At 49.3% G+C, this 21,400-nt stretch overlaps 1 protein-coding gene across 1 annotated transcript in view; it reads right to left on the bottom strand.

Annotated features, from left to right (window-relative positions):
* Nucleotides 1-4,710: 4,710 nt before the first annotated feature.
* Nucleotides 4,711-21,400, bottom strand: part of LOC310761886 (hemoglobin subunit beta-2-like) — a 30,039-nt gene continuing 13,349 nt past the window's right edge. Inside the window, exons 2-4 of the mRNA XM_083612085.1 lie at nt 7,838-8,299; nt 7,587-7,715; nt 4,711-4,910 (exon numbers count right to left, since the gene is read on the bottom strand). Coding sequence (XP_083468211.1) covers nt 4,751-4,910; nt 7,587-7,715; nt 7,838-7,914 — 366 coding nt within the window. The 5' untranslated portion in view covers nt 7,915-8,299 and the 3' untranslated portion in view covers nt 4,711-4,750. The remainder of the gene's footprint in view (nt 4,911-7,586; nt 7,716-7,837; nt 8,300-21,400) is intronic.

Here is a 21,400-nt window from a genome sequence, read left to right as displayed (position 1 = left end):
AGAATATTACTAGCCCAAAGATGGAAGCAAGAAGAAATACCAACAAAAGAGGAGTGGCAAGAAGAGACTGAGAGGAGATATGAGAGCCATCTTCAAATATCTCAAGGGTTGTCCCATGAAAGAGGGAACAACCTTGTTTTCTCCTTCTCTGGAGGGGAGGACTCGAACCAATGGCTTCATGTTGCAAGAAAGGAGATTCCGATTAAATGTTCAGAAATGTGTTCTGACAGCAAGAGCTGTTTGGCAGTGGAACGGTCTCCCATGGGAGAAGGTGGACTCTCCATCCTTGGAGGTTTTGAAGCAGAGGAGATAACTGCGTCGCTGAGGGCTGGACTAGATGACCCTTGGAGTTGCTTACAGCTCTGTGATTCAGTTTCTGGATCTCTTGTGTTATGTACTGAGTTGAATAGGATCCAAAATGCAGCAGTCTGATTGGTCCTAGAACAATAGGATCCAGAATGCAGCAGTTTGATTGGTCCGCAGGAGCCACCCAATCCAACTCCAGGTGGAAGTGAATCCGCAACCTGATTGGCCTACAGGAGAATCCTGGAATTAGCCAATCACATGCAACCCATTGTGTAAATAATGTATATAAAGTGGATACTTTGGGGAAACTTTCGTTCCTCACTATTATGAGCTGAATAAAGAGCATGAAATCCACACTTGACTCCGAGTATATTTCATCTTGGCTCTTGCAAACCCAGCCTGCTCTGCTAGTAACTGGGCACGTGGGCCTCATTGCAAGGACGGCTGTCGTAACTTGTGTGTTGTGCAAACTCTTTAGGCGGCATGGCGTTGGCACCAGGCTGGGGAGTGGGCTGAAACAGTCGATTGGGCAGCGGTCCCTCTTAATGGATGCCACGTGGCTGTTGCATCAAAGTGCCGGCTGCCCTGACATACCTCCTGTTACGGGAACATCCCCCAGGCTCCCTTGGATTGTCAAACAAAGACACCAGTCAAGAGTATTGGAGCAAAACAGCAGCCACTTGGCCTGATCTTTATTGTTGCAACAAGACTTCAAACTACCACATGGAAGAAGCAGGAAGAAGCACTGGACAAAGGAAGGCTCCTCTTCTTCCCTGGGGGGTGGCGAGACCAGCAGGAGGCGGCCGCTTCTCCCTGGGGGTGCCTCAGTGGTACCGGTGGGCCAGCGCATGAGCCACCACCTTGACCAGCTTGTGGAAGGCATGGTGGTAAGCAGGGGTGAATTCCTTCCCAAAGCGCGCGGCCAGGAGGGTGATGAGGACCTCGCCCAGGAGCTGGAAGAGAAACGAGGGGGTGACTCCTTCTGCCAGGGGGCCCGTGTGTGGGTCGCCCTCTCCCCACAACAGATCCCACAACGGATTCAACAGATTGAGGCTGAATCCTGACACGACAGAAGTAGCATTCTTGGGGGACAGGGGTAGACAGGTGTGGAGGACTCCCTGGTCCTGAATGGGGCAACTGTGCCTCTGAAGGACCAGGTGCACAGCCTAGGAGTCATTTTGGACTCACAGCTGTCCATGGAAGTGCAGGTCAATTCTGTGTCCAGGGCGGCTGTCTACCGGCTCCATCTGCAATGCAGGATGAGACCCTCCCTACCCACAAACTGTCTCTCCAGAGTGGTGCATGCTCTCATTTCTCCCGCTGGGACTACCACCATGCGCTCTGTCTGGGGCTACCTTTGAAGGTGACTCGGAAACTACAAGTAATCCAGAATGCGGCAGGTCCAATGATGGCGGAAATGGTGAAGGGGTAGACGATCAACAGGCTGGAGGGAAGGAAGGAAGGAAGGAAGGAAGGAAGGAAGGAAGGAGAAAGGGAGAGGCACGGATGGAGTAATGTCGCCCCTGAGCCAAGGAGACAATCAACTATACAACTTTTAAAAGACACCTGAAGGCAGCCCTGGGTAGGGAAGCCACGAAGGAGCGCCTCCACCCCATCGCTTGGCCCAGACACTGAGGTCCTCCTCCGGTGATTCAGTTACAGGGTACCAGGCATCAGGCCTTCTTGGCAATGGCTCCCGCCCTGTGGAAAGACATCAGATGTCAACCTGGGTGGCCTGAAAGACGGACTAGGCAGATTCATGGAGGAGAAGCTATCAATGGCTCCTAGTCTGGCTGGCTCTGCTCTCCCTCCACCATCAGAGGCAGCGATGCTTCTGAATCCCACTTGCAGGAAACGGCGTCAAGGGAGAGGCTCTGGGGCTCCAATCCTGCTTGCCCATTGGGGTCCATAGTTGGCCATTGGGAGAAGAGGATCCTGGACTCGATGGGTCTCCTTTGGCCTGACCCAGAAGGCTCTGGCTTTTCTCATTCCCAGTCTTAAGGAACCTTGGGAAATGGAGTTATGTGAAGGAGCACTAGGAATTTCCAACAGAACTTCCAACTTTCCCTCTGTTGTTCTCTCCTTACGCTGTGAAACCTGAATGTAAGCTCCCTGGGGCAGATTCCTGTCCTACATTCCAAGGGCCCTCAATTGTTAAATGGTAAAATAATAATAATAATAATAATAATAATAATAATAATAATAATCTGAAAGTACCCTTAATTATCCTCAATGGGCTCAATTATCCGCAAGAGACAAGCGACTGAAACTCTGTTTGCAATGCTTTCTTGGGCCCTGCTTCCACCTTCAGGCTCCAAGGAGGTGGGCTGATGTAATCTCCACAAAATCCTGGTCTCCTCTCCTTCCTCCCCCGTAAACTCAGAAATCTTCCTGCTTAGCAGACAATCGATCCAGTTGTCACCCCTCTTTTCTTCTTTTCTGCTTTTATTTCTCATAAGGAAGTTCCGGGGGGCTGTCAAAATCCCTCAGAAGTCCCTCAAGGTTGTTGCTCTCCATCTTCTTTCAGGCAAAGTCCTTACTTCTATAACTAATCCATCGCAAAGAGGCAAATTTAAAGTCCGCTCCTCCCGAAATCTTTGCATTCCTTGCTTCCTGATACGGAATGGGGGGGCATGTCTTCTTCACCTTCTTCTTCGCTACAATATATCAATTTATTTCCAACTGTCAATGTCAAAAGTGACTAAAATCTATAAAATTCATAGAAAATCAACGTGCCAATTTGCTCAATTTCTCTAGGACTCCATCACACCTCCCCTGTCCTCCATAATCCCTCAAGCAAGGTGTCAAGACCCTAATCCTGTCAAATCACTCTGCCAAGCCTTTCCTCCAGGAAATGCCAGTACATGGACCATTGTCTTCTCATCAGGATGTGCTTATCTGCGCATATCTCCAGCTCTGCATATTCCCCCCTCCCTCCTCCATATGTTAATCCTGTGTAACCCAACCTCTCTTTAATGTATTCATGATGTAACTGGGATGTATTTTGCACTGTATTCTGGGACATGGAGGGAAGTTTCAAAAGTTTAGGTCACCCCTTTCTCGCTGTTGAATCTCGCCTTGAACCTGTTGCGCAATAAACGTGGATCTTCTGCAGCTTGCTCCTGTTTCCGGCTGAGCTCATTTTCCTCCGCAGGGACCCACGGACTTAGTCCGACGAGCTGGGTGGCTGAGCAGCCTCGCACCCAGATTTTTACCATAACACTTCCCGGGAAGGGAGATGACGCAGATCCTGAAAAAGCCCCATAACTTAAAAGATTCCCTCCCCTCCTTGCCCCGTTCAAGCAAAGCAGAAATCAGCGTCTTTCCACGCAGATGCTTTTCTCCTGCAGCAGAAATCAGGATCTCTTCCACGGGGCGGGAGCCTCTTCGCTTGCCAATTGTGTCCCCATTCAAAGCTGTTCCCCGCCCTCCCCACGGGAGTTGGCCAGGGCTGTTCGGGGACACTTTGAAATCCTTTGCTGAAGGAGCCAGGCAGCTTTCTGGGCCAGCGAATGGCCGGAGGGCGCAAGGAAGGCGCTTGCTCTGCGCCCGAGGACACCTGGCTGGCAGTCAGAAGGACAAAAGCCACAGGGGGAGCGGCTGCTTCCAAGCCTGGGACTGGGGGAGAACCTCGCCTCTGCTTCGCCTGGGAGACAGGGATTTCCATCCCGGCTCACAAACCCCAAAAAGACATTATTGGATGGCTGCAGATCATGTCTATTCGATACCCTCGGAAGATTAGGGGAGACCTACCCCTTACCCCCCATTGATCTCTGCCTGGGACTCCCAAAGGGTGACTTCCGGGTTCGCTGCCCCCCTGGTGTTTTACTTTGGATCGGTTTGTTTGATGTTTAAATGTAGGTGCAAAACTCCTTTGATGTTATTATGGGTGTGAAATATGTCATTGGGTTGTCTTTGTTTTGTTTATGTGTTTTGTGTTTTTATATCGTAATTGCATCCTGTGAACCCCCAAATTTAATAAACTAATTAATGGATAAAACGAAATGAATTCCCCCCTCTCTCTGCCAATTCGGAGGCAGCTCCGTCCCCGACACCCGTCTGGAAAGAGGCAAGGAGGGGCATTGCGGGGGGAGAGTGGCCCTTGGGGGTCTCCCTGGGTGGCCCCTGTTGGTACCCCCACCCCTTATTCTAGGGGATGGAATCCAGAGCAGGGGAAGGGTCCGCATCCCCCTCTGAGTCTCTCCCCCCAATTTCTCAACAATAGGAAGAACGGAGAGGGCAACAGACCAGAAATGGGTGGGGACATAACCAACGAGACGGGGGGGGCTTGGGGCATGGGGGGGTCAGTCTGCCAGGAGCTTTGAGGACACAGGAAACCAGGTCAGATTGCAGATGGAGGATTTATTAGAGGGTCAAGCGTCACATGGGGGCAAGAAGGGGTGGTGAGACCAGTAGGTGCTGGCCACTTCTCCCTGGGGATGTCTCAGTGGGACCGGTGGGCCAGCGCATGAGCCACCACCCCAACCAGCTTGTGGAAGGCATGGTGGTAAGCAGGGGTGAATTCCTGTCCTAGGGAGGGGGTAGCACGATGATGATGAGGACCTCGCCCAGGAGCTGGAAGAGAAAAGAGGGGGTGACTTCTTCTGCCAGGGGGCCCATGTGTGGGTCACCCTCTCCCCACAACAGATCCCACAACGCATTCCACAGATTGAGGCTGAATCCTGACAAGACAGAATCACTGTTTAGGGTGGAGTGGGGGCAGGCGGGTATGGGGAACTCCCTGGTCCTGAATGGGGTAACTGTGCCCCTGAAGTACCAGGTGCACACCCTGGGAGTCATTTTGGACTCACAGCTGTCCATAGAAGCGCAGGTCAATTCAGTGTCAGGGCAGCTGTCTACCAGCTCCATCTGGTATGCAGGATGAGGCCCTCCCTGCCTACTGTAGGAGTGCAAATATCCAGAGTGGGGGGTCAGGTGAGATTACTATGAGGAATTATAAAATATGCATCAAGCCATTGTGTCCACGATGAATGCATTGTGTTGACTGGGTTTGATTCATTGACAATAATTTCTGACCAAATCCCACAACCCTCTGCATCTCTGGCCATTTCCTCTACTGCCCATTTCTCTTGCTTGTCAAGTCACGTACACAGCCCAGTTGCTTTGCCAGGCAGGCATCCTGGGCCATAAAGATAGTGGGCAAGCTTCTTTGAAGTAGCTTTTCTTATATGTTAATCTTAGGGCCAGGAGACTTAAAAAGGCTCCTTTGCAGTGAGGGGGGGCGCTTAAGGTGCCCACCGAGTCTCCGTGCTCTCAGGCTTCCGCGCCTGAGATTTTAGGGGTCCCCGCTTCGCCGTAGCGGTCAGACCCGAACTCGCGGAGCAGTCTCCCTGAGCGGAGCTCAGCGGGAGACCGCCATTGAGCGCTGGCGCCGACCGGAAGTCCACTTTCTATAGTTTCTAACCCTCCACAATAGAATGGAATAAAAGACGATTTCCCCTTTCTTCCTGATTCCATTCTGAATATTAGATTAGAGAACTGATTAGATTAGAGAACTGGGCCAAAACAAACAAGATGAATTTTAACAGGGAGAAATGTAAAGTATTGCACTTGGGCAAAAAAAATGAGAGGCACAAATACAAGATCGGTGACACTTGGCTTGAGAGCACTACATGTGAAAAGGATCTAGGAGTCTTGGTTGACCACAAACTTGACATGAGCCAACAGTGTGACGCGGCAGCTAAAAAAGCCAATGCAATTCTGGGCTGCATCAATAGGAGTATAGCATCTAGATCAAGGGAAGTAATAGTGCCACTGTATTCTGCTCTGGTCAGACCTCACCTGGAGTACTGTGTCCAGTTCTGGGCACCACAGTTCAAGAAGGACACTGACAAACTGGAACGTGTCCAGAGGAGGGCAACCAAAATGGTCAAAGGCCTCGAAACGATGCCTTATGAGGAACGGCTAAGGGAGCTAGGCGTGTTTAGCCTGGAGAAGAGGAGGTTAAGGGGTGATATGATAGCCATGTTCAAATATATAAAAGGATGTCACATAGAGGAGGGAGAAAGGTTGTTTTCTGCTGCTCCAGAGAAGCGGACACGGAGCAATGGTTTCAAACTACAAGAAAGAAGATTCCACCTAAACATTAGGAAGAACTTCCTGACAGTAAGAGTTGTTCAACAGTGGAATTTGCTGCCAAGGAGTGTGGTGGAGTCTCCTTCTTTGGAGGTCTTTAAGCAGAGGCTTGACAACCATATGTCAGGAGTGCTCTGATGGTGTTTCCTGCTTGGCAGGGGGTTGGACTCGATGGCCCTTGTGGTGTCTTCCAACTCTATGATTCTATGAGACAGGTCTCACACAAAGGTGATAATGATCGCTGTCCTCCTGGCCATCCTTCTTATCATGTGTATTGATTGTTTATTACCTCCGGGGTTGCTGAATGTGCTCCTTTGTAGTTTTCATTCATTTACCGAAAAGTATGCATGCCTAACTACTGTTTGTAGTTTAACTTTGTCCCCACGTGGGTTTGTTGAAATGGTCAGAAGAAATCTGATTGGTTCTTGCGAACACTCTGTAAAAAGTTCTTTTGTGAATAAAACGACCTGGGCCAGGGGCTGGAGGCAAACGCACACAGAGAGATTATTATACACACCCTTCCCAGAGTCTTGCTGGTTCAAGCCTCTGTGTGTATTCTTATTAATCAGAGTTCAATCCTTCCTTTACTTTGGGAGCGCGTCAGTGGACTGTCTGGCCAGAGTGGTCCATGCTCTGGTTATCTCCTGCTAGGACTACTGAAATGCACCTTTGAAGGTGACCTGGAAACTGCAACTAATCCAGAATGTGGCAGCTAGACCGGTGACTGGGAGTGGCTGTTAAGATCGCCAAGCACAATTCAAAGTTTTGGTGTTGACCTTGAAAGCCCTAAAAGGCCTCAGCCCTGTATACCCAAAGGAGGGTCTCCACCCCCATTGTTCAGCCCAGACTCTGAGGTCCAGCTCCCTTTTGGCGGTTCCCTCACTGTGAGAGGTGAGGTTACAGGGAAGCAGGCAGAGGGCCTTCTTGGTTGTGGCGCCCGCCCTGTGGAATGCCCTCCCACCAGATGTCAAGGAAATAAACAACTAACTGAAATCTGAAGGCAACCCTGTATCAGGAAATTTTTAATGTCTAATGTTTTATGTCCTGTGAGCCACGCAGAGTGACACACACACACACACACGGCACCCCCCCAGTCCCCCCCCCAGACAGCCCCTTGGGGCGGGGGAGCAGCCTCACCCTGAAGTTGAGGGGGTCCACGTGGAGCTTGTCGCAGAGCAGTTCACGCATCTCGGAAAAAGCCTCCTGGACCTCGTGCAAAGAGGGCTGGAGAGGTTCCTAATGAGAGGGCAGGGCTGGAGAGGTTCCCGAATTTAGCGGAGAGCCTCTGGCACCAGGGGTAGACCACCAGCAGGCTGCAGAGAAGGAACAAAGGAAGGGAGGAAGGAAAAAGGGAGAGGCATGGATGGTTATTATCCAGGTGGAAAGAGGAGCTCCTGCCCAACCTGCTTAGAGAGGCAACCACCCCTGGCCTTACCTGCCAAGGGCTTCCGCACCAATGACGGCCACATCCATTCTCATCCAAAGAGTGATGATGAGCTGCATATCGGTCATGATGGCTGGCTGTGGGCTGGGAGCTTCTCTCGGCTGCTGGAGAAAACCTTCTGGGCTGAGCTGGAGCTCCTTCCAGGGCTGGAGCCTTTTATACCTGCGCCAAAGCTCCTCCTCCCAGATTTACAGAAGCCGACCTGGTTTCTGATTTGATCTAAGAATGTCCTGCTTGTCCTGCCTATTTTCCCCTGAGAAATCCTGGAGGGTATGGAGTAATGCCACGCCTGTGCCAAGGAGACAAGCAAGTATAAAGGCTTTAGAAGTCATCTGAAGGCAGCCCCAAAGGAGCGTCTCCACCCCCATCGCTCAGCCTGGACACTGAGGTCCTCCTCCGGTGATTCAGCTACAGTGTACCAGGCAAAGGGCCTTCTTGGCAGTGGCTCCCTCCCTGTGGAAAGACGTCAGATGTCAACCTGGGTTGCCTGAAAGACGGACTAGACAGATTCATGGAGGAGAAGCTCTAATGGCTCCTAGTCCGGCTGGCTCTTCTCTCCCTCCACCATCAGAGGCAGCGATGCTTCTGAATCCCACTTGCAGGAAACGGCATCAAGGGAGAGGCTCTGGGGCTCCAATCCTGCTTGCCCATTGGGGTCCATAGTTGGCCATTGGGAGAAGAGGATCCTGGACTCGATGGGTCTCCTTTGGCCTGACCCAGAAGGATCTGACTTTTCTCATTCCCAGTCTTAAGGAACCTTGGGAAATGGAGTTCTGTGAGGGAGCACTAGGAATTTCCAAGAGAACTTTCAGCAGACATTCTAGACCTTCAAGTCCCCAGAATTCTGCAATTGTTTGTTAAATTTTCTCAAGCCTATAAAACTTGATTGTGTGTATTAGCCCAGACTGATTCAGGTGACCTTTCAAAGGGCGCAGAATCATCTTTCTCCTGAGAAACGCCTGCCTGTGGCCTCAACTTTTCTGGTTGTATGACTTTGGGTCACTTTAGAAGTCTTCAATTCTTTCGTCATTCCTGCCCCCTTTTGTACACCTGTTCTGCTTCAAAGCTCATATTCTGAGCGAAGCTCTTGCTCAGGGATGGGGAACCTGAGGTCTTCCGGATGTGGTCTGACTCTGCTTCCCATTGGCAGGCAGTGGGCTCCCAATCCCTGCCCTTGTTGAACCTCCCTGTCTTCCTAGCCCTGCCGCTTCCAACTCTCCCTCTGCTGTTCTCTCCCCACGCTGTCAAACCTGAATGTGAACTCCCTGGGGCAGAGTCCTGTCCTACATTCCAAGGGCCCTCAATTGATACATGGTGAAGTAATAATCATCATCTGTAAGTGCACTTAATTATCCTCAATGGGCTCAATTATCCTCAAGCGATTGCAACTCTGTTTGCAATACTTTCTTGGGCCCTGGTACAGATCAGGGCATGTGGCCAGGATTGCCCAGGGCCACCCCTGTCATTGGGAGTGAGGTGGCTGCTTCAGGGGCAGATGCTGGGCTGGAGGACACAGTGGTGAGGCATCGTAGGACAAACACAGCCTGCCACCCCCAAGCTGGCTTGCTGCCTTCAGGTGCAGGAGAGAACATTGTCCCATCTCCAGCACTGAAGACAAAGATTCAGCTTCCAGCTGAGTCACGGGAGCTGCAGTTTGTTAAGTATTGTGGCTCTTTGAGGGGGTAAACTACACTTCCCAGCAGTCTTTAGGGGAAATCATGTGCTTTCACTGTACGTTGAGTACAGAGCCTTAGAAGATTTGGGTTTCCCCATTCTTGCTGAGGGTGGGGACAAAACCCATCACCCTCATGCCCTGGCTGACCACCATCAGTGACAGAGCACTGGGCTAAATGGATCTTGGTCCAATCTGACAGGGCAGTTTCAAATTTCCCAGGAACTCGCCTTAAAGCCCTGCCAGAGGTATCTATAATTCTGTGTTGGGAGTTACCTGTGAGTAAAAATGTAAAGGTAAAGGGACCCCTGACCATTAGGTCTAGTCGTTGACGACTCTGGGGTTGCGGCGCTCATCTTGCTTTATTGGCTGAGAGAGCCGGCATATAGCTTCCGGTCATGTGGCCAGCATGACTAAGCCGCTTCTGGCGAACCAGAGCAGTGCACGGAAACGCTGTTTACCTTCCTGCCAAAGCGGTACCTATTTATCTACTTGCACTTTTACGTGCTTTCGAACTGCTGGGTTGGCAGGAGCAAGGACCAAGCAACAGGAGCTCACCCCGTCGCGGGGATTCGAACCTCTGACCTTCTGATCAGCAAGTCCTAGGCTCTGTGATTTAACCCACAGCGCCACCTGTATCCCAATATCTGTGAGTAAGACCCATCAAATTCAAGAAGACACCCCTCTAGCTAGACACGCCGAGAACTGCGCTGTTACTTGTTGCCCTTAAATCCCATTTGTATTGGCCATGATTAACTTGATTTTGATGAGTTCTAAGCTCAACAAACTTAGTTTGCATTCCACTGTATGTTCTTATCTGTCAAATGGGAATAATAGGGACTTCCTTTGAAGGACTGTGCTAGATTATTCATTGCTAGCCATCAGGCAGCATTTCTGGGCTTCTCAGAGGTGCCTAATACATTTCCCCGTTATGCTCCTGATGAGCTTTGCAAGTTGCAGCGCCACTGACCAGTTCCCAGATGCAGGGCTGGGGAAAGTTCTGAACAAAACAAAACCAGAAACACTTTCCTGTGAGAAAACAGTACCAAAGGTCTTGTGCATGATCAGGGCCTGAAAGCTGCCCGTCCATCAGCTGCCTTGCTCTCTTGGCAGAGGGAATTGCTAGCCTGATGGACGGCCCTCTTATCATCAGAGAAATGCTGGAGGGTATGTGATCCTGGCTGCTGAAGATGGCTGGAAGGTCGTTTGTCCCGTCAGCTGGATGAGCTGATCTGCAGAGCCAAGAGGGGCTCTCTGGGCCGTCTATAACTGAGGATCTGGGCTTGAGTTCCCCAGCTGAAGCGGAAGGTAAGCCAGAGCAGTTGCTCTTTTGCTCAGCCTGGTAGATACGTCAGCAGTCGGTCTACTAGCATTTAGGAAAAGATGCTGCGATTACTGAGACCCAGCATAGGTTTCCCCAAAATAAGTCAGCCAGACCAATCTGATTTCTTTTTTCTTTTTTCTGGACGGAGGTACAAACTTGGTGGATCAGGGGAATGCTGTGGACATAGTGTATCTTGAATTCAGTGAGGCTTTTGACAAAATCCCCCATGATATTCTAGCGAGGAAGCTGTTAAATGGAGGTTGAACCAGGTAACAATTTGGTGGATTGGTAGATGGCTGACTGACCGAACCCAAAGAGGACTCCTTAATGGTTCCTCATCAACCTGGGGAGAAGTGATAAGTGATGTGTGCAGTGTGCTGTCCTGGGTCTGTCGTTGTTTGACGTCTTTATAAATGACTTGGATGAAGGAATTGAGGGGTGCTCATCCAATTTGCAGTTGGCACCAAACTGGGAATGGTAGCTAATGCTGCAGAAGACACAATCAGGATTCAAAATGACCAACACTCTTTCAGATCAAAATGCAATTTTGTGTGAAATTATAGGAATAGACTATTTGTTGGAGATTGAATGATAATTTATTAGATGATCAAGAAATATATGAAAAAGCACAAAAGACTTGAATAGACTATTTTATGCATAATTGGAATGGAGAAATAAAAATCAATGTAATGTGGGGCGGGGGCTGGCTTACTAGCAGTACATGTGAAAAGGATCAAGGGGTCTTGGTGGACCACAAGCTCAACACTGTGATGCAGCAGCAAAAAAAGGGAATGCTATTCTAGTCTGCTTCCACAGAAGTCTAGTGTCGAGATCCAGTGAAGTCATAGTCCTGCTCTCTTCAGCCTTGGTCAGACCACACCTGGAACACAGTGTCCACTTCTGGGCACCACAGTTTAAGAAGGATGTGGACAAGCTGGAAGGTGTGCAGAGGAGGGAGACCAGGATGATCAAGGGTCTGGAAGGCAAGCCATATGAGGAGCGGTTGAAGGAGCTGAGTATGTTAAGCCTGGGAAAGAGGAGACTGAGAGGAGATATGAGAGCAATCTTCAAATATCTCAAGGGTTGTCCCATGGAGGAGGGAGTGTGCTTGTTTTCTCCTGCTCTGGAGGGCAGGACTCGAACCAAAGGCTTCAAGATGCAAGAAGTGAGATTCCGGCTGATCATTCGGAAAAGCTCTCTGACAGTAAGAACAGTTCAGCAGTGCAACAGACTCCGACAAGCGGAGGTGGACTCTCCTTCCTTGGAGCTTTTGAAGCAGAGTTTGGATAGCCAACTGCCAGGGATGCTTCAGCTGAGATTCCTGCATTGCACGGGGCTGGACTAGATGACCCCGGGAGTCCGTTACAGGTCTATGATTAAGTTTCTGGATCTTTTGGCTCTTTCAAGGCCAACCTGCTCTGCTAGTAACTCGTCACGTGAGACTCAGGCCAAGGACGGCTGTCATAACTTGTGTGTTGTGCAAACACTGTGGGCTGCATGGCGTTGGCACCAGGCTGGGGAGTGGGCTGAAACAGTCGATTGGGCAGCGGTCCCTCTTAATGGATGCCACGTGGCTGTTGCATCAAAGTGCCGGCTGCCCTGACATACCTCTCCGTCTGGTGAAAATAGGAACATCCTATTCCATAAGAGAATATAAATCATGCCCTGCCCATCTGACTGGGTTGCCGCAGCCACTCTCGGCGGCTTCCAACATATACAAAAACACAATAAAACATTCAAAAACTTCCCTTTCCAGGGCTGCCTTCAGATGTCTTCTAAAGGTCGTATAGTTACTTATTTCCTTGGCTCGGGGGTTGCATGACTCCATACCCTCCACCATTACCCCGATGAAAACAGGGATATCCTAAGGGAAAGTGGGACATTCCGGGATCAAATCAGAAACTGGGGAATAGGGACGCTTGGAGGGCCTGCCTTGAATGTCATGCTTAGAACTAGGAGTAGCCTCTCGTTTATCGATCCTCGTTGTGTCCTAGTAATCTGCGAAGGAGTTTGGGATATGGGTCTTCTTGTCCCAATTAATCCTCACAAAGACCCTGGGAGGGGGGCCAGGACAAACAGAGGTGAGCTTTTTGACAGGGGTTCGAACGCAAGTCTCCTTGCCCCTTTATCCTGCACCCAACAACAGCTGCCTCTCCTTCAACACTCCCCAAGCCCATGGCACATATTGGGCTGCTTCTGTTTTCAATAGGCATTTCGTGTTTTTACGTTGTGATTTTATCCTGTGAACCGCCTGAGACCTGCGGGTATAGGGTGGCCTACCAATTGGGATGATGATGATGATGATGATGATGATGCAGTCCTATCATGGCGCCTTGTAGCTGCCTCTCCTCTCCACTCAGAGCTCCCCTTGCTTTCTTCACAGGGCTGGAACAGGAGCTGCTCAGGCATCCCTTTCTGGAAGGCTGTGATTACAGATAGGTAGCCGTGTTGGTCTGCCATAGTCAAAACAAAATTTTTTTTCCCCTTCCAGTAGCACCTTAAAGACCAACTAAGTTAGTTCTTGGTAAGAGCTTTCGTGTGCATGTTGTATCTGAAGAAGTGTGCATGCACACGAAAGCTCATACCAAGAACTAACTTAGTTGGTCTTTAAGGTGCTACTGGAAGGAAAAAAAATTTGTTTGTTTTGGAAGGCTGTGGTGCACGGTCCCTGCTTCAGGGTCCTGATCCTGCAGCCCCTTCTCTTCTCTTGAGAGCCAGTGTGGTGTAGTGGTTAAGAGCCGTAGTCTCGTAATCTGGGGAACAGGGTTCGCGTCTCCGCTCCTCCACATGCAGCTGCTGGGTGACCTTGGGCCAGTCACACTTCTTTGAAGTCTCTCAGCCCCACTCCCCTCACAGAGTGTTTGTTGTGGGGGAGGGAAGGAAAGGAGAACATTAGCCGCTTTGAGACTCCTGAAGGGGAGTGAAAGGCGGGATATCAAATCCAAACTCCTCCTGCACTTCTTCTTCTTCTTCTTCTTCTTCTTCTTCTTCTTCTTCTTCTTCTTCTTCTTCTTCTTCTTCACCACCTATGGGCTCTCTCCCCCCCCCCCCCCCGGTTTGCTGCATGCTGCATGAGCTCTATATGCAGGGATGACTTTACACATCTGCCCAGCCTCCTGCTGAGTCAGGCCTGGCTCCCCCTGATAGCTCCAGCTGCAAGAGGCCGACCTGTTGCTCAGGAAGAGATGAAAATGACTCTGCTGCAGATCACCCAAGCAGCAGCGATTCTGACACAGCAAAAATATACTTTCGCCCAGCGAGCATTGGAATTAAAGGAGCATAACTCAGTCTGCAGGAGCATCGCTGGTTGTTGGCGAGACTCGTTTGACAACAGAGAGAAACTGAACCTTTCGTGTCCTCAGGCCAGTGGAACTCTCTGCCACTGGAGATTCAGGGGGCGCCTTCCATGCAAAGCTTTAGTTGCCTGCCGTAAACGTTTCTATTCTTCCCGGACTGAGCAGGCAATTAAGAATGCATCCTTTTGCAAATGGTTAATTGATGTCTGTTGTTCACTTTTTCAAAGGTTAAACAGGTATTATGTCTTTCCTGATGTAAATCTCTTGGGTATACTTTTGTATGACACAGTGGTGTACAAATATTTTTATAAATAAATATGAAATGTTTTATAAATAAATATGAAATGTTTTTATAAATACATGTGAATGAAGGAAATAAACAAATGAGGAGAGCTGGGCTCCAGTTGCTCCCAATGGCCAACCAGATGTCCAACGGATGCCCCCCAGGCCCCCTCCCCCTCCCGTGCTTTGCTTTCCCCTCCCCCAGTCACAGGCACTCAGTGGCTCAGAGCATATCCCCTCAACTGTGCCAGAACAAATGGGACATCTCATTTTTCCCTGCGTGAGCATGGCAGTCATTTGGGGGCCCCTGCTCTCATGCGATTTTGGAATGCGATCTCCCCTCGAAAAAAGCACATTGGGGGACCAGGGACCTTGTGTGGGTCAGGTGATTCACGCAGGAGTGCGGCCCCAGAAGATGGGGTCCCACTTTCCCCCCATGTGGCATTTGACAGTGTGCCATGGGCTGGCTGAAAGGAGCCTGGTAGCCACTGTGCCCAAAGTCCACGGAAAGGTCGCCTTCTGCTGCTGTGAATGTACCGTAAGATCTTATTCTGAAATATTCTTTTGAGTTTGGGGTGGGTGGCTTAGCCTGTATGATGCTGGAGCGAGTCCCTTCTCATTCCTGGACCCAGCGAGGGTTGAAATCCTTTGCTGAAGGAGCCAGGCACCTTTCTGGGCCAGCGAATGGCCTGAGGGCGCAAGGAAGGCGCTTGCTCTGCGCCCAAGGACACCTGGCTGGCAGTCAGAAGGACAAAAGCCACAAGGGGAGCGGCTGCTTCCAAGCCTGGGACTGGGGGAGAACCACGCCTCTTCTTCGTCTGGGAGACAGGGATTTCCATCAAGTTAATCATGTTAATCATGGCCAATACAAATGGGATTTAAGGGCAATAAGTAACAGCGCAGTTCTCGGCGTGTCTAGCTAGAGCGATGTCTTCTTGAATTTTATGGGTCTTACTCACAGGTAACTCCCATCACAGAGAAGTAGATACCTCTATCAGGGCTTTAAGGCGAGTTCCTGGGAAATTTGAAACTGCCCTGTCAGATTGGACCAAGATCCAGTTAGCCCAGTGCTCTGTCACTGATGGTGGTCAGCCAGGGCATGAGGGTGATGGGTTTTGTCCCCACCCTCAGCAAGGATGGGGAAACCCAAATCTTCTAAGGCGCTGTACTCAACCTACAGTGAAAGCACACGATTTCCCCCAAAGACTGCTGGGAACCGTAGTTTACCCCCTCAAAGAGCCACAATACTTAACAAACTGCAGCTCCCGTGATTCAGCTGGAAGCTGAATCTTTGTCTTCAGTGCTGGAAATGGGACAATGTTCTCTTCTGCACCTGAAGGCAGCAAGCCAGCTTGGGGGTGGCAGGCTGTGTTTGTCCTACGATGCCTCACCACTGTGTCCTCCAGCCCAGCATCTGCCCCTGAAGCAGCCACCTCACTCCCAATAACAGGGGTGGCCCTGGGCAATCCTGGCCACATGCCCTGATCTGTACCAGGGCCCAAGAAAGCATTGCAAACAGAGTTGCAATCGCTTGTATATTGAGGATAACTGAGCCCATTGAGGATAATTAAGTGCACTTACACATGATGATTATTACTTCACCATGTATCAATTGAGGGCCCTTGGAATGTAGGACAGCACTCTGTCCCAGGGAGTTCACATTCAGGTTTGACAGCGTGGGGAGAGAACAGCAGAGGGAGAGTTGGAAGCGGCAGGGGTAGGAAGACAGGGAGGTTCAACAAGGGCAAGGATTGGGAGCCCACTGCCTGCCAATGGGAAGCAGAGTCAGACCACATTCCGGAAGACCTCAGGTTCCCCATCCCTGAGCAAGAGCTTCGCTCAGAATATGAGCTTTGAAGCAGAACAGGTGTACAAAAGGGGGCAGGAGTGCAGAAAGAACTGAAGAATTCTAAAGTGACCCAAAGTCCTACAGCCAGAACAGGTAAGGTCTCAGGCAGGTGTTTCTCAGGAGAAAGATGATTCTGCGTCCCTTGAAATGTCCCCTGAATCAGTCAAGGCAAATACACACATGGGATTCAGAAGCATCACTGCCTCTGATGGTGGAGGGAGAGCTGAGCTCTCCTCCATGAATGTGTCTAGTCCGTCTTTCAGGCCACCCAGGTTGACATCTGATGGGAGGGCTTTCCAAGAAGGCCCTTTGTCTCATACACTCTAACTGAATCACCGGAGGAGGACCCCAGTGTCCGGGCCGAGCGATGGGGGTGGAGACGCTCCTTTGGGTCTGCCTTCAGATGTCTTCTACAGCCTTTCTACTTGCTTATTTCCTTGGCACAGGGGTGGCAATACTCCATACCCTCCAGGATTTCTCAGAGGAAAACAGGGATGTCTTAAGGAAAATCACAGCATTCTTTGATCAAATCAGAAACCAGGACAACTTCTGCAAATCCAGGAGGAGGAGCTTTGGCGCAAGGTATAAAAGACTTCAGCCCTGGAAGGAGCTCCAGCTCAGCCCAGAAGGTTTTCTCCAGCAGCCGAGAGAAGCTCCCAGCCCTCAGCCAGCCATCATGGCAACCGTCATGATGACAGTCGACGTGGCCGCCTTGGGTGGGGATACCTTAACCTGGTAAGTCCAGGGGTGGTCGCCTCTCTAAGCAGGTTGGGCAGGAACTCCTCTTTCCACCTGGATAATAACCATCCATGCCTCTCTTTTTATCCTTCCTTCCTTCCTTCTCTCCAGCTTGGAAATTGTCTTCCCCTGGATCCAGCATTTGTTCCCTAACTTTGGGGACCTCTCCAGCCCTGCCCTCTCATTAGGAACCTCTCCAGCCCTCTTTGCACGAGGTCAAGGAGGCTTTTTCCGAGATGCGTGAACTGCTCTGCGACAAGCTCCACGTGGACCCCCTCAACTTCAGGGTGAGGCTGCTCCCCCGCCTGGCAGGGGTGGGACTGGGGGTGCCGTGTGTGTGTGTGTGTCACTCTGGGTGGCTTACAGGAAATAAAACATGGTAAAACATTAGACATTTCCTGCTACAGGGTTTCATTCAGATTTCAGTTACTTGTTTATTTCCTTGACATCTGGTGGGAGGGCATTCCACAGGGCGGGCGCCACAACCAAGAAGGCCCTCTGCCTGGTTCCCTGTAACCTCACCTCTCACAGTGAGGGAACCGCCAAAAGGGTCGCCTTCAAAGGTAGCCCCACATAGAGTGCATTACAGTAGTCCAAGCGGGAGATAGCCAGAGCATGCACCACTCTGGCGAGACAAGCTGAGGGCGGGTGGGGTCTCATCCTGTGGACCAGATGGAGCTGATAAACAGCTGCCCTGGATACAGAATTGATCTGCACTTCCATGGACAGCTGTGAGTCCAAAATGACTCCCAGGGTCCGCACCTGGTCCTTCAGGGGCACAGTTACCCCATTCAGGACCAGGGAGTCCCCCACACTTGCCTGCCTCCTGTCCCCCCAAAACAGTACTTCTGTCTTTTCAGGATTCAACCTCAGTCTGTTGAATCCGTTGTGGGATCTGTTGTGGGGAGAGGGCGACCCACACATGGGCCCCCTGGCAAAAGGAGTCACCCTCTCTTTTCTCTTCCAGCTCCTTGGCGAAGTCCTCATCACCCTCCTGGCCTCCGACTTTGGGAAGGAATTCACCCCTGCTTACCACCATGCCTTCCACAAGCTGGTTGGGGTGGTGGCACATGCGCTGGCCTGCCGGTCCTGCTGGTCTCGCCACCCCCCAGGGAAGAAGAGGAGCCTTGCTTTGTCCAGTGCTTCTTCCTGCTTCTTCCATGTGATAGTTGGAAGTCTTTTTGCAACAATAAAGATCAGGCCACCTGGCTGCTGTTTTGCTCCAATACTCTTGACTGGTGTCTTTGTTTGAAAATCCAAGTGAGCCTGGGGGATGTTCCCGTAACAGGAGGTATGTCAGGGCAGCCGGCACTTTGATGCAACAGCCACGTGGCATCCATTAAGAGGGACCGCTGCCCAATCGACTATTTCAGCCCACTCCCCAGCCTGGTGCCAACGCCATGCTGCCTAAAGTGTTCGTGCAACACACAAGTTACGACAGCCGTCCTTGCAATGAGGCCCACGTGCCCAGTTACTAGCAGAGCAGGCTGGGTTTGCAAGAGCCAAGATGAAATATACTCGGAGTCGAGTATGGATTTCATGCTCTTTATTCAGCTCATAATAGTGAGGAATGAAAGTTTCCCCAAAGTGTCCGCTTTATATACATTATTTACACAATGGGCTGCACGTGATTGGCTAATTCCAGGATTCTCCTGTAGGCCAATCAGGTTGCGGATTCACTTCCACCTGGAGTTGGATTGGGTGGCTCCTGCGGACCAATCAGACTGCTGCATTCTGGATCCTATTGTTCCAGGACCAATCAGACTGCTGCATTCTGAATTCTCTTGTTCTAGGACCAATCGGACTGCTGCATTTTGTATCCCATTCAACTCAGTACATAACACAAGAGATCCAGAAACTGAATTACAGAGCTTTAAGGGACTCCAAGGGTCATCTAGTCCAGCCCTCTGCGATGCAGTTATCTCAGCTAAAGCATCCATTACTGGTGGCCATCCAACCTCTGCTTCAAAACCTCCAAGGAAGGAGAGTCCACCTTCTCCCAAGGGAGACCGTTCCACTGCCAAACAGCTCTTGCTGTCAGAAAGCATTTCTGAACATTTAATCGGAATCTCCTTTCTTGCAACATGAAGCCATTGGTTCGAGTCCTCCCCTCCAGAGCAGGAGAAAACAAGGTTGTTTCCTCCTCCATGGGACAGCCCTTGAGATATTTGAAGATGGCTCTCATATCTCCTCTCAGTCTCTTCTTTCCCGGGCTGAACATACCCAGCTCCTTCAACCGCTCCTCATATTGCTTGATTCCAGACCCTTGGTCATCCTGGTCTCCCTCCTCTGCACACCTTCCAGCATGTCAACATTCTTCTTAAATTGTGGTGCCCAGAAGTGGACGCAGTGTTCCAGGTGTTGTTTGATTAAGGCAGAATAGAGTGGGACTATGACTTCCCTTGATCTGGACACTAGACATCTGTGGATGCAACCCAGAATAGAATTTGCTTTTTTTGCTGTTGCATCACAGTGTGGACTCATGTTGAGCTTGTGGTCCACCAAGACCCCTAGATCTTTTTCAAATGCACTGCTAGTAAGCCAGGTCTCTCCCATCCTATATTTGTGCATCTGGTTCATCCTGCCTAAGTCCACAACCTTACATTACATTGCTTCCTGTTGAAATTCATCTGGTTAGCTTGCGCCCAGTTCTCCAATCTGTTAAGGTCATTTTGTCTATTTGTTTTCATATAATTTTTATTAAATTTTACACAGATTTTTCCAACACAACATCTCCAACACAACGTAACAAATCTGTGGTTGTCACAACCTAGGACTTCATTCAAACCCTTCCAATGGTTTTCTAAATTCCTTTCTGGTTATGCATTTTATTACTATGCTTATTGTTGTGAGTCCAATCTTATACCAGCTAATCTTAGTCCTTTTCACAATAATTTGAATAGTCCACCTTACAAACTTCTTGCAACCCTACAAGTGATGTTAAATTATTACAATTATCTTTCAAATACAACATAAATTTCTTCCAGTCCTTTTCAAAAGTCTGGTCTGTTGAATGGTTTATTTAAATGTAAAGGTTCATCATTGTTCCACCCAATGTGTATGTCTTTAAGGGGCCAGAGCAAGGGCCAGAGTAAGATAACGAGACCCAGCTTTACAGCTGTGAAGCATAGCAGGTGCTGCTGAGTTGTATTTGATTAAGGTGTGTCAGCATTTGGGTGTAGTATATAAGGAGCAGCACCTAGCTCTCCCATTACCCTGGGGGATGGGTTGGTGGTTGGGTCTGGTTTGGTTGTTAATGTACTTAGTGTAAAAGGAGTTTTTGTTTTTCTTATTAAAACCTAGTTTAAGTTATTTTTGAGTCCTTTATTTTTTATGCATGGTCTCCCCAGCAAGCTCTCTGCGCTACTAAACTGCAAACAGCCAACATGGTCCTGCTGGTTTCGAAGTTTTCCTGTAAGTCTTGCCAGCTCAGCATAGTCCATCAATTTTATTTGCCACTCCTCTTTTGTTGGTATTTCTTCTTGCTTCCATCTTTGGGCTAGCAATATTCTTGCTGCACTAGTTGCATATAAAAACAGGGTTTTTTTAATCATTCTTATGTATTTCTAAACCTACCATACCAAATAAAAGAGCTTCTGGTTTTTTTGGAAATGTATATTTCAACATTTTTAAAATTTCATTATAAATCATTTCCCAGAAGTCTTTCACTTTTTTACATTCCCACCATATGTGGTAAAACGTGCCCTTTTTTCCTTTACATTTCCAACATTTATTATTTGTTTAGTACATTTTGGGTAATTTTCCCGGTGTTCTATACCATCTGTACATCATTTCCATTATATTTTCTTTTAATGCACTGCAGGCTGTAAAGTTTATTCCCTCTTTCCATAATCTTCCCCAATCGTCTATTGGTATATTATGCCCTATATCTTAGCCCAATGTATCATTACTGATTTAACTTCTTCATTTTTAAATGCCATTCCAATAGTAATTTGTACATTTTAGCTCATATTTTAAACTTATTGTTTAACAATTCCAATTCAAATCTCGATTTAGTATATCCAATTCCATTTTTTCTTTAATCTTCTTTAAACATTTCATTGACTTGATGATAATGCAACAAATCAATCAGTTTGATTTGGCAAAGGCGAATGTTTGATGCAACCGTCTGGGAAAATTACTGAGCAGACGCTTAGACTTGATTTCATCGGAAGTGAGGGAAGATGGCGGCTGCCAGCAGCGAAAAGAAATTTGGATTGATTCGGCAGATACACCAGCGTGTGAGGAGATGCTGCGAACTTATACAGGGGAATCATAGACATAAAATCCACACAGAAACACATCATTGCTTGTTTTAACTCGTTTGTGGGAACAACTCAGAGGCTGTGAAAAAAGGAAGATTAACAAAAGAATTAGAGGAACCATCGGAAGT

This window comes from Podarcis filfolensis (assembly GCF_964270895.1).
Source record: "Podarcis filfolensis genome assembly, chromosome: 4".
NCBI classification, from domain to species: Eukaryota; Metazoa; Chordata; class Lepidosauria; order Squamata; family Lacertidae; genus Podarcis; species Podarcis filfolensis.
The sequence above is the reverse complement of the archived record's forward strand: the minus strand, read 5'-3'. Positions and strand labels throughout refer to the sequence as shown.